The sequence below is a fragment of the Rhinatrema bivittatum genome, chromosome 16 (assembly GCF_901001135.1).
Source record: "Rhinatrema bivittatum chromosome 16, aRhiBiv1.1, whole genome shotgun sequence".
Lineage (NCBI taxonomy): Eukaryota > Metazoa > Chordata > Amphibia > Gymnophiona > Rhinatrematidae > Rhinatrema > Rhinatrema bivittatum.
The window spans coordinates 1,516,003-1,529,081 of NC_042630.1; the positions used below are offsets into that span (position 1 = coordinate 1,516,003).

The 13,079-nt window shown below is 51.9% G+C and overlaps 1 protein-coding gene across 1 annotated transcript; it reads right to left on the bottom strand.

The window, feature by feature from the left end:
* Nucleotides 1-952: 952 nt before the first annotated feature.
* LOC115078836 (adenosine receptor A1-like) lies at nucleotides 953-4,769 on the bottom strand. Its single transcript, XM_029581874.1, has 2 exons — nucleotides 3,809-4,769; nucleotides 953-2,238 (listed from the first exon to the last, which is right to left on the bottom strand). The coding sequence occupies exons 1-2, from the start codon at nucleotides 4,147-4,149 to the stop codon at nucleotides 1,476-1,478; spliced, it is 1,104 nt and encodes a 367-aa protein (XP_029437734.1). The 5' UTR covers nucleotides 4,150-4,769; the 3' UTR covers nucleotides 953-1,475.
* Nucleotides 4,770-13,079: the final 8,310 nt, after the last annotated feature.

Here is a 13,079-nt window from a genome sequence, read left to right on the forward strand (position 1 = left end):
AGCACTCACACACACACACACACCCTCAAGCACTCACACACACACACACACCCTCAAGCACTCACACACACACACACCCTCAAGCACTCACACACACACACACACCCTCAAGCACTCACACACACACACACACCTCAAGCACTCACACACACACACACACCCTCAAGCACTCACACACACACACACACCCTCAAGCACTCATACACACACACCCTCAAGCACTCACACACACACACCCTCAAGCACTCACACACACACACATACACACCCTCACACACACACACACACACACCCTCACACACACACACCCTCACACACACACACTCACACACACCCACACACCCACACACACACCCTCACACACACCCACACACCCACACACACACCCTCACACACACACACCCTCACACACACACACCCTCACACACACACACCCTCACACACACACACACACCCTCAAGCACTCACACCCTCACACACACACACACCCTCAAGCACACACACACACACACACCCTCAAGCACACACACACACCCTCAAGCACACACACACACCCTCAAGCACTCATATACACACACACCCTCAAGCACTCACACACACACACACCCTCAAGCACTCACACACACACACACACACACCCTCAAGCACTCACACACACATACACACACCCTCAAGCACTCACACACACATACACACCCTCAAGCACTCACACACACCCTCAAGCACTCACATACACACACATACACACCCTCAAGCACTCACACACACATACACACCCTCAAGCACTCACACACACACACATACACACCCTCAAGCACTCTCACACACATACACACCCTCAAGCACTCTCACACACACACACACACCCCCTCAAGCACTCACACACACACACCCTCAAGCACTCACACACACACACCCTCAAGCACTCACACACACACACCCTCAAGCACTCATACACACACACACACACACCCTCAAGCACTCATATACACACATATTTGTATTTTAAATAGTTTGGATCACTTTGAAAATCAAGAGAGGGAGAAGTGGAGACAGAGACCGGGGAGATAAAGATCTGGAGAGTGATCAGAGCCAAGATTAGATCTAGCAAGTGATGACAAAGTTCAGATTTCCTGAGCACACAGAAACTCGAAAAGCCACAAAAGATGCCTTGTTTACAGAGCTAAAGCTGTGACTTTCTTTTTTCCTATTTTCAGCACAAAAGCTTGAAGATGTCCAGTAAAAAACAGCAGCAAAACAGTGAGACCTTTCCATTAGAATCAGCATGGAAGGAAGTGCGTGGGGAGGGACAGCTGACGCTCAGGGAGCACATACAGCACCCAACAAGGCAAGGACCCCGGCAGAAAGGAAGGGATCGCTGCCAGAAGCTGATGCAGACGGGCATTAAAGGCTTTCCTGGGCTTCAGAGGGAGCGAGCCTGGAGCTGGCAGGGGTCCCACGCCCTGCCACTGGGGTCAGAAGGGTGGCTGAGCTGGCAATGCTTCTCTTGTTGGCTGTGCTGTGCTGTTACTGACTGGAGGGTCAATGGCCCCTTCCTCTCTGCCTCTTTCGTTTCCCCTCTCACCCTCTGTCCTCTCCCACTCTCTTCCAGCCTTGCTCCCGATCTGCGCCAGCCTGCAGGCTCTTTCCCCTAGGCTGACCCTGGCATCCTTCCCCCTGCGGGCAGCCGGCGCCTCCTTCTGGCTGAAGAAGATGATGAAAGGGTTGAAGATGGCGCTGCACAGGATGAGGGTGGAGGCGAAAGGCACAGTCCAGTAGGGCACGGTGCAGCTGGGGCAGTAGAGGAAGAGGCAGTTGAGGGTACAGTAAGGGATCCTCAGCAGTGCGTACACCAGCACCGTTACGGCCATGGTGGCCGTGATCTGCCGCTGCCTGTGCTGGGAAATTCCCTGGCAGGCCACCCGGGACCGGCGGGCACGCCCCACTCTCAGGAACATCAAGAGGTACAGCAGGGAGAGGACCAGCACGGGGATGAGGGTGCAGATGAAGAAGAGGACGTAGACGAGGTAACTGAGGTTGAGGACCACCAGGTACTGGCAGACCACCTGCAGAGGGGCGCCGGGCTCCGGCCACGCCACTCCGCTGCCATTGGCGTAGCTGGCTAAGAGGTTAAAATTGTTGTAGCCCAGCACAGGAATGTAGGAGAAGGAGATGGCCAGGGCCCAGCACGTGGCAATGTGGATGCAGGCCCGCGAGCGAGTCATCGATGAGGCGCACCTAAGGGAGACAGACGGAGAGAGGCAGAGAGGTAGGAACGAAGGCACAGAACACACTCTGCTAGCCAACAGCCTTTCCAGCCCCTGCACTCCCTGCATTTTCCTGGAGTCTCCCCTGGTATTTTCAATCCCTGCGCTCTCTGCATTTTCCTGGAGTCTCCTCTGGTATTTTCAATCCCTGCGCTCTCTGCATTTTCCTGGAGTCGCCCCTGGTATTTTCAATCCCTGTGCTCTCTGCATTTTCCTGGAGTCTCCCCTGGTATTTTCAATCCCTGTGCTCTCTGAATTTTGCAGGTCTCCTCCGGTATTTTCAGCCCCTGCACTCTCTGCATTTTGCTGGAGTCTCCCCTGGTATTTTCAGCCCCTGCACTCTCTGCATTTTGCTGGAGTCTCCCCTGGTATTTTCAGCCCCTGCACTCTCTGCATTTTGTTGGAGTCTCCTCTGGGATTTTCAGCCCCTGCGCTCTCTGCATTTTGCTGGAATTTGCCTTGGTATTCTCTTAAGAACATAAGAAATTGCCATGCTGGGTCAGACCAAGGGTCCATCAAGCCCAGCATCCTGTTTCCAACAGTGGCCAATCCAGGCCATAAGAACCTGGCAATTACCCAAACACTAAGAAGATCCCATGCTACTGATGCCAGTAATAGCAGTGGCTATTCCCTAAGTAAAATTGATTAATAGCCATTAATGGACTTCTCCTCCAAGAACTTATCCAAACCTTTTTTGAACCCAGCTACACTAACTGCACTAACCACATCCTCTGGCAACAATACTTCTGAAAAATTGGTGGTAATGGAAACAGGAAGGGGAAACCCAGTTATTAGAAGTTAGAGGAGAGGTACTAACAGTTGGAAGAGTGGAAGTGAATGTGAGTGTGTGTCAGAACTGCACAGATGAGCGTGAGTCAGAAGTATGCATGTGAGTGTGAGGGAGATTTGGAGATGCAGAGGTGAATTTGAGTGCGAGTTGAAGTTATGCAGGTGAGTGTGAGTTGGAGGTGCACAGGGGATTGTGAGGGACAGTCAGAGGTGTACAGGGATGTATGAGTGAGTCGGAGGTGTGCAGGTGATTGTCAGGGAGATTTGGCGATGCACATTTGAATGTGAGTGAGAGTTGGAGTTATGCAGGTGAGTGTGAGTTGGAGGTACACAGGGGATGTGAGTTGGAGGTGCACAGGGGATTGTGAGGGACAGTCAGAGGTGTACAGGAGTGTGTGAGTGAGTCGGAGGTATGCAGGTGATTGTCAGGGAGATTTGGCGATGCACATTTGAATGTGAGTGAGAGTTGGAGTTATGCAGGTGAGTGTGAGTTGGAGGTACACAGGGGATGTGAGTTGGAGGTGCACAGGGGATTGTGAGGGACAGTCAGAGGTGTACAGGAGTGTGTGAGTGAGTCGGAGGTATGCAGGTGATTGTCAGGGAGATTTGGCGATGCACTTTGAATGTGAGTGAGAGTTGGAGTTATGCAGGTGAGTGTGAGTTGGAGGTGCACAGGGGATGTGAGTTGGAGGTGCACAGGTTAGCGTGAGAAGCGGAGGCATGCCGTTGAGATTCTAGAGGCATCAGCTTACCTGGCAGGCCAAGTGAGCTTGTACCAGCGGTCCATGGCGATGAGCATGTGATGCAGAGAGGAGACCAGCAGCCAACAGGTGCTGGTGCAGGTCAGCCACAGGCAGGGGTAGAAGGGCAGCACCAGCTGGGCATTAAAAAGCATGACCATGGGGAAGCAGTAGAGCCCAATTCCCAGGTCCGAAAGCACCAGGGACACCATCACCAGGGTGAGGCCATCCTTCTCTGACCTCCTCAGCAGCAGGCGTAGGATGAATGCATTCCCCAACACGATAAAGAGAGCAAGAGTCAGGCAGATGGGCAGCGAGACCCCCAACAGCACACGGTAAAAAACCATGGCCATCAACCTCTCCTGCCCTCCCTCCACCTGCCACCACTAGCCCTCTCCCCTTCACTATTCCTCTCTCTTTTCCTCCTCCTCCTCCCCCTCAAACTGATCCCTATTCCTGTCCCTTTTCCCCCTTTGCCCTTCCTCTCAAACTCCCTGTATCACTTCCCCAAGCCCTTTCCCTTTCTCCCTGTATTCTGAATCTGTTTTACTTTCCCTCTCTGTCCCACCATGGACCTCTCCTTGCACAGCCTCCTCCCCTGCATTCATACATCACTATAATTGCATTAATAACCAAGAAATGTGAATTAGATGGGGACAGTGACAGCTTAATGCATGTGGAACGTCAGGACCTGGAGCTAAGCAACGGAGACACAGACGGAGGAATCTTCTCCAACCGAGACACCTGATGTCCCGTCAGTAAAAGAAGAAGATTGATTCTTTGACTTCATCTTCCTGGGCATTGTCCCTCAGTCACACCACACACACCCCCAAAGTACACCTGGAAACCTCTGGAGAATGGCAGCCTCTCCGCAGGGAAGAGAAAGCCCTTCCCTTATCTCAGCTCCTGGCTTTTTTTTCTTGTTATGCTGTTATCCTTTGCTTCTCTGCCTCCATCATGGCTCTCCCTCGTCTGTCCCTCCACCCCCTCTTCATCACAACATCTCTCCATAATGTTCCTCCCCATCTCCATCACTGTCTCTCCCTCCTCTCTCCATCACAGCCTTTACCCTCCATCACGTCTGTCCCCTTCCTCTCTCATCCCTCTCTCCATCATTGCCCCTCACCCCCCCCACCCCTGCTATGCTCTATCCACCAGAATCTCTGTCCTCCTTTCTCCTTCACAGTCTCTCTCCCCTTCTTCTCATTGCTCTCCCTCCCTCTTCCTTTCCTCTCAGCTTTTATCCCTCCTCCTGTCTCTCACCCAGAACTCTGCTCTCTCTCATCTTTATCTCATTAAGATCATGAGAGGTCATGAGAGGTCTTGAATGAGTAGATGTGACTCAGTTATTTATACTTTACTTTCGAATAATAGAAGGACTAGGGGGCATTCCATAAAGTTAGCAAGTAGCACATTTAAGACTAATCGGACAAAATTATTTTTCAGTCAACGCACAATAAAGCTCTGGAATTTGTTACCAGAGGATGTGGTTAGTGCAGTTAGTGTAGCTGGATTCAAAAAAGGTTTGGAGAAGTCCATTAACGGTTGGAGAAGTCCATTAACGGTTATTAATCAAGTTTACTTAGGGGCGGATTTTCAGAGCCCTGCTCGCCTGAATCCGCCCAAAACCGGGCGGATTTAGGCGAGCAGGGCCCTGCGCGCCGGTGAGCCTATTTTACATAGGCCTACCGGCGCACGCAGAGCCCCGGGACTCGCGTAAGTCCCGGGGTTCTCTGAGGGGGGCGTGTCGGGGGGCGGGCCTGGTCGTCGCGGCATTTCGGGGGCGTGTCGGCAGCGTTTTGGGGGCGGGTACGGGGGCGTGGCAACGGCCCGGGGTGGTCCGGGGGCGTGGCCGCGACCTCCGTGCCCGCCCCCAGGTTGCGGCCCGGCGCGCAGGAGGCCCGCTGGCGCGCGGGGATTTAATTCTCCCTCCGGGAGGCGTAAATCCCCGGAGAAAGGTAAGGGGGGGGGTGTAGACAGGGCCGGGCGGGTGGGTTAGATAGAGGAAGAGAGGGGAAGATGAGGGGAGGGCGTTCGAGGATTCCCTCCAAGGCCGCTCCGATTTCGGAGCGGCCTTGGAGGAAACAGGGGTAGGCAGCGCGGCTCGGCGCGCGCCGGTTATACAGAATTCATAGCCTTGCGCGCGCCGATCCAGGATTTTAGTGGATACGCGCGGCTCCGCGCGTATCTACTGAAATCCCGCGTACTTTTGTTTGCGCCTGGAGCGCCAACAAAGGTATGCCAACGCGCCTTGTTTGAAAATCTACCCCTTAGGGAATAGCCACTGCTATTAATTGCATCAGTAGCATTTGATCTTCTTAGTGTTTGGATAATTGCCAGGTTCTTGTGGCCTGGTTTGGCCTCTGTTGGAAACAGGATGCTGGGCTTGATGGACCCTTGGTCTGTCCCAGTATGGCAATTTCTTATGTTCTTATGTTCTTATGCTTTCTCCTGTCCTTCAGCCTTTCATACACCCTTTCCCCCTCTGTCTCTGTCAACGGCCCCTCCAGGTTAAGTATTCCTACTGGTTCCCATCTCAGTTTGTCACTTGTTATCAAAGCTTTCTGGGGCATCCAAGTGGAAAGTACAGTCAAACAGAGGCCATTGTTCCCGAACACTGGCTCACCTCCCTGTACCTGCAATCAGCCGTTTCCCCTCAGGTGCACAATAGCAAACAAAGAAAAAGCTTCTATATTTACACGGCACTGAGAGAAACAGATCCAGCTCCAGGGATGGGGAAGAGAGGTGCAAACATAGGTGGACCCAGCCCCACATAAAATCAGTGATCAAATATTCCCTGGTAGGGTCCCTGTGACAGTAAAGTCCTGGGAGGAGAAATCTAGGGATCTGGGGTCTCTCTCTGGCCAGTATTAGGGGTGTGGGGTCTCTCTCTGGCCAGTATTAGGGATGTGGAGTCTCTCCCTGGCCAGTAATTAGGGATCTGGGGTCTCTCTCTGGCCAGTAATTAGGGATCTGGGGTCTCTCCCTGGCCAGTAATTAGGGATCTGGGGTCTCTCTCTGGCCAGTATTAGGGATCTGGGGTCTCTCTCTGGCCAGTATTAGGGATGTGGAGTCTCTCCCTGGCCAGTAATTAGGGATCTGGGGTCTCTCTCTGGCCAGTATTAGGGATGTGGAGTCTCTCCCTGGCCAGTAATTAGGGATCTGGGGTCTCTCTCTGGCCAGTAATTAGGGATCTGGGGTCTCTCCCTGGCCAGTAATTAGGGATCTGGGGTCTCTGCTTGGTTGGTAGAAATCCTAGGGCAGTAATTAGGGATCTGGGGGTCTCTCTCTGCCACTAATTAGGGATTTGGGGTCTCTCTCTGGCCACTAATTAGGAATTTGGGGGTCTCTCTCTGGCCACTAATTAGGAATTTGGGGGTCTCTCTCTGGCCACTAATTAGGAATTTGGGGTCTCTTTCTGGCCAGTAATTAGGGATGTGGGGTCTCTCCCTGGCCAGTATTAGGGATTTGGGGTCTCTCTCTGGCCAGTAATTAGGGATCTGGGGTCTCTCCCTGGCCAGTAATTAGGGATCTGGGGTCTCTGCTTGGTTGGTAGAAGTCCTGGGACAGTAATTAGGGATCTGGGGTCTCTGCTTGGTTGGTAGAAGTCCTAGGGCAGTAATTAGGGATCTGGGGGTCTCTCTCTGCCACTAATTAGGGATTTGGGGTCTCTCTCTGGCCACTAATTAGGAATTTGGGGGTCTCTCTCTGGCCACTAATTAGGGATTTCGGGTCTCTCTCTGGCCAGTAATTAGGGATGTGGGGTCTCTTTCTGGCCAGTAATTAGGGATGTGGGGTCTCTCTCTGGCCAGTAATTAGGGATCTGGGGTCTCTGCTTGGTTGGAAGAAGTCCTGGGACAGTAACTGGGGATCTGGGGTCTCTCTCAGACTGGTAGAGGCCCTGGGACGTGGTCTCCTCAGCTCAGAATAACATCCTGGCATGTGCACCAGCCTCCCTTCTGTGACTTAGCAACCTGATGTTTGAGCCTGGCTGGGTGCCGTTTCTCCCACTCACACACTTCCCTCCTCTAATATTTACACTCCTGGCCTCCCTCTGTCCCTCTCTCCTACACAACCACCCTGGCCCTTCCCCATGAGAGAGCTGGTGGGGACCCTTACTGGAGAGAGTGTCACAGGGAGGGGAGGCAGGAGAGACGACAAGAAAACAGCAAAGTTACAGGGGGAGCAATCAGCGCTGGCCAACGGGTAACGTCTGGGAATGCCGGGGTCTCTTGCTTACAGTTTGCAGAGCTCGTAGAAAGCAGCAGTATTAAGCTAAGTTATTAGCACTTGCTAAAGCAGTGGTTCTCAACCTTTTTTCGGCCGGGACACACCTGACATGGTTCTCACATGCGTGACACACTGAACATGTGACTGTCACGGGGCTAAATGTAAACATACACTCTGCATCCACGGGAACCCCCTCGACCCCCAACAACGGGTCAGAGCTGAACTAGGGAATTACCCGTACAACTCACCATACAAAAAATATATTCTGCTTCTGATGACATCTCAGTAAAAGCAAAATAAACTCCCTTTACTACCAGGCACAATACCCCTCCTTATGAAAAGGCAGTAATTTACCACTAATGCATGTCCTATTGAGAAAACACAACACATAAGATTGATACAAATGCCTACATGCTAGTAAAATACCTCACCTCGGTCACACACACAGAACTGAGCTTCACCAAGTACAGAAAGACCACAAATTATAAATATGGAGACAGAAACTGGAATGGAAAACCAAAAAAGCCACTCTGCATGCAGTGCGAACCTGGAGAAATAGAAAGAGAAATATAGCACCTAACCCAGTCCCAGGATCTGTAATAATGCACACAAACTAACCCACACAAAGTTACACCTGTATTATGGAACACACTCACAGTAACAACCCTATCTAAGAAATACAACTATTAAACCAGGCCCTAAACACTAATACATTTCCCATTGGGAAAACAGAATAAGCCAAGCTGCTATAGAGCCCCACACAGAAATAATTGTAAAGCTATACTAAAAATGTTACAAAACAGAATAATATCCAACAATTAAAAACTCATAAAAATTATTAAAACATGTCCAAATATCAATAAAATATTTCAAAACAGCAAACATCGCATAATACCCAATAATTATAATGGCATTCAATCAAGAAAAATAATCTTAAAAAGCCACCTTTACTTACCCTCTCCAGCAACTCTCCTACTCCTTTCCCTTCCAGGCCAATAGCACTCACCAGAAGAAGCAAGGGCTGCTGAAGCTCTGTCCTCACAGTCCTCTTCCTTAGCGCCCACAACCAGTCACTCACCCACCCACACACACACACACACCCAATTAGACCCCACGACCAGTCTCAGTCTCTATCACACAGAAACACATCACCTCCCTGACCAGTCCCTCTCTCAATCACCACATGCTCTCTCTTAAATACAAGCTCTCAATCACACACAAATGCTCTCGCACCCATTCACACCAGCATTCACCCAGGCTCCCATTCACACCCACACACACCAGCCCTCACCCAGGCTCCCATTCACACCCACACACACCAGCCCTCACCCAGACACCCATTCACACCCACACACACCAGCCCTCACCCAGGCACCCATTCACACCCACACACACCAGTCTTCACCTAGGCCCCCATTCACACCCACACACACCAGCACACACCCAGGCTCCCATTCACACCCACCATCCCTCACCCAGGCCCCCATTCACACCCACACACACCAGCCCTCACCTAGGCACCCATTCATACCCACACACACCTGCCCTCACCCAGGCTCCCATTAACACCCACACCCACCAGCACTCACCCAGGCTCCCATTCACACCCACACACACCAGCCCTCACCCAGGCTCCCATTCACACCCACACACACCAGCCCTCACCCAGGCTCCCATTCACATCCATACCCACCAGCACTCACCCAGGCTCCCATTCACATCCATACCCACCAGCACTCACCCAGGCTCCCATTCACACCCACATAACCTGCACTCACCCAGGCTCCCATTCACACCCACATAACCTGCACTCACCCAGGCTCCCATTCACACCCACACCCATTCACACATGCATGCACCAGGCCTCACCGCCAAATCTCTTCTTCCTTCGCTGCAGGGGTGGGCTCCCGTGGCAGCTTTGCTTGGCCAGGGTCAGGCTTCCTCTTCACCACCACGGGGATGGGATCCCGTGGCCACCTTGATTCGTTGGGGTCATGTTTCTTCTTTGCCGCCACGGGGATAAGTTCCCATGGCAGCCTCGCTTTGACATTGCCACTCCTCCCAACCCCAGCCTATGCTATGTCCCTTCTTCCTGCCTCATTGGCCAATCAGAGGCTTCCTCCCTTCTTCCTACTCCCACTGGCAGATAGAATGGAGGAAGCTTGCCATTGGCTCATGGGGGCACAACCAGGGCAGTGGGATACCGGGAGCCGCGACACACCAGATGAGAATCGCTGTGCTGAAGGACTAATTTAACCAGTGGGATTAATCAGAAGCACCATTTACTAAGCTGACTAGTACTTGTTAAGAGGACTAACCTAAGCAGCAGTAGTAGTCTGCAGTGGTACTGGTTAGCAGTGTGACATGAAAGCAGACTCACATTACATATCTGGCAATAAAATAGTCTTCCAGATAGTGTGTGTCACCCCTTCCCCTGCTCTGGATTATCCCCCTATCACCCCTCCTCTGCCAGCTTGGAATATACCCCCATAAACTCTCTGCCCTGCTACCCTCCATCTGTCAGGCCTGGATTATACCCCATCTCTCATCCCCTGGGTTCTACCCCCTGCCACCCTGGGATTATACATCCAATACCGACCCCGAGTTATACTCCTGGCACTTCTGGTTATATCCATCCCCTGCTGTGTGTATGCACCCAACATCTCTTCCCTGCCCTCCACTATCTCCCTGCAACCCCTTCAGCTGGGGCAGTGGGACCTCTGACCCTCACCCCTGCCCTTTACCTTCCAAACAGTGTTCCCAGGCCTGACTGACTCTTCCCTCACAGGCATCAGTTCTGATCTCTCTAAGTAGACTTACGTTTCGATGAATGGAAGGACTGGGTGAGGTGACAACTGTACTCACGTATCCCTCTCAGACCATGTATGTGCCCAGTTTGTAATGCTCTTAGGCTTAATCCCCTTGTTGGGATACACTAGCCCTGCTACCCTCCCTACTGCTGGCTCCTCCACGATTGACACTTGCCTGGCCTCTACCATCAGGGCCTGCTGGGTGGACTGCTCCTTGGAGAACATGCCTAGCTTGGACTTTACCACTGATGTCCTATTCTGTGGTTGAGTCCTCCTTTCCACCTGGTAGACTCATCCTTCTATATGCTGCTTTTTAAGAAAGTAAAAAGATGTCTGGCAGCAGAAGAACATACGCACCAGCAAGGGTGACCTACCGGATCTAGGTCATAAGACCTGCTGAGCTGGGCCTGTCTTTGCTCCCAGTCCTGCTTTTCTTATACTGAATTAAACCTGCAGGGGGTGGAACCAAGATGGCCGCCCAGTAGCAGAGCCTTACCTTTGAGCTCCAAGGACAGAATTTAAAAGTTTTTCCTGCAGCAGTTTTTTTTCAATTATGGGACGAAAGTGTAAACCGGGAGGTGAGCCTTAACCTGCAGCCCCTCCGACCGCCTCAGTCGCCGGAGCTATGGACGCACACGTGGTGCTAAAAGGCCCCGAAAGATCGATGCCAGCGGCGGTAAGACCAGCTGTATTCACCCTAGAAACCATATGGGAGACACTAATGGATATAAAAGTCTCTAAATGTCACAACTGAAATCTTTAAGTGACTCGGAAAAAGAACTGGAGGATAACGTTAAGGTTAATTCGCATTTGGATATGGAGAAGCAGATCATGAGCAACAGAGACCAAATTAAGAAAATTCAACTAACCCAGAATGTTATTATAAAAGAAAGGAAGAACATTTCAATGAAATTGGAAAATGCAATTAGAAACAAAAATGTAAGATTCATTAATTTTCCACAGATTTCATTCATTCCCTGAGAGATATCTTTAAAAGGCATCTCCAGGAAGTGTTACCCATTAGGGAAACAGAAATGCCACTTATTTTGAAGATTTTCTATCTTCCTAAGTTAAAGAGAACAGCGGAACACAATGGAGGAGCAACATCTTTGGCTCCTGCTGCTGAACTGCCTCTGAATATTTCTACACTGAGCTTGCGACACCGGCTACCTTGACTGTGAATTTAACCTTAGAACCAGATAGAGATTGGCCTCTAAAATGTTGTCTTAGACATAGAAATGATCAGTTCCTAGGTGGCACTGTTAGGGTTTTCCCGGACGTAGCACGGGGGACTCAGAAGAGGAGAAAGGCTTTTCTCCTTATGAGACCGCAGGTAATTCAGCTTGGGGGAGCATTTTTCCTAAAGATTTCCTGCAAATGCTTGGTTAAGCATAATGGTAATTCCTATGTATTTTATGACCCCCCACAGCTGTCTCAGTTTCTGGCAGTGAAAGCTCCGATAAGCCCCACAGAACCCAGAGATAATGTACCTGGGGTCCCCTCTCCTTCCGTCACAGGGACAGAGCTATCCCAGGGTCCCCTCTCCTTCCGTCACAGGGACAGAGCTATCCCAGGGTCCCCTCTCCTTCCGTCACAGGGACAGAGCTATCCCAGGGTCCCCTCTCCTTCCGTCACAGGGACAGAGCTATCCCAGGTCCCCTCTCCTTCCGTCACAGGGACAGAGCTATCCCAGGGTCCCCTCTCCTTCCGTCACAGGGACAGAGCTATCCCAGAGTCCCCTCTCCTTCCGTCACAGGGACAGAGCTATCCCAGGTCCCCTCTCCTTCCGTCACAGGGACAGAGCTATCCCAGGGTCCCCTCTCCTTCCGTCACAGGGACAGAGCTATCCCAGAGTCCCCTCTCCTTCCGTCACAGGGACAGAGCTATCCCAGAGTCCCCTCTCCTTCCGTCACAGGGACAGAGCTATCCCAGGGTCCCCTCTCCTTCCGTCACAGGGACAGAGCTATCCCAGGGTCCCCTCTCCTTCCGTCACAGGGACAGAGCTATCCCAGGGTCCCCTCTCCTTTCGTCACAGGGACAGAGCTATCCCAGGGTCCCCTCTCCTTCCGTCACAGGGACAGAGCTATCCCAGGGTCCCCTCTCCTTCCGTCACAGGGACAGAGGTATCCCAGGGTCCCCTCTCCTTCCGTCACAGGGACAGAGGTATCCCAGGGTCCCCTCTCCTTCCGTCACAGGGACAGAGGTATCCCAGGGTCCCCTCTCCTTCCGTCACAGGGACAGAG

Coding starts and splice junctions, on each gene's coding strand:
- LOC115078836 (XM_029581874.1), bottom strand. CDS start 4,149: ATGGCCATGGTTTTTTACCGTGTGCTGTTGGGGGTCTCGCTGCCCATC. Junction 2,239..3,808: donor AAGCTCACTTGGCCTGCCAG/GTAAGCTGATGC, acceptor TGTCTCCCTTAG/GTGCGCCTCATCGATGACTC.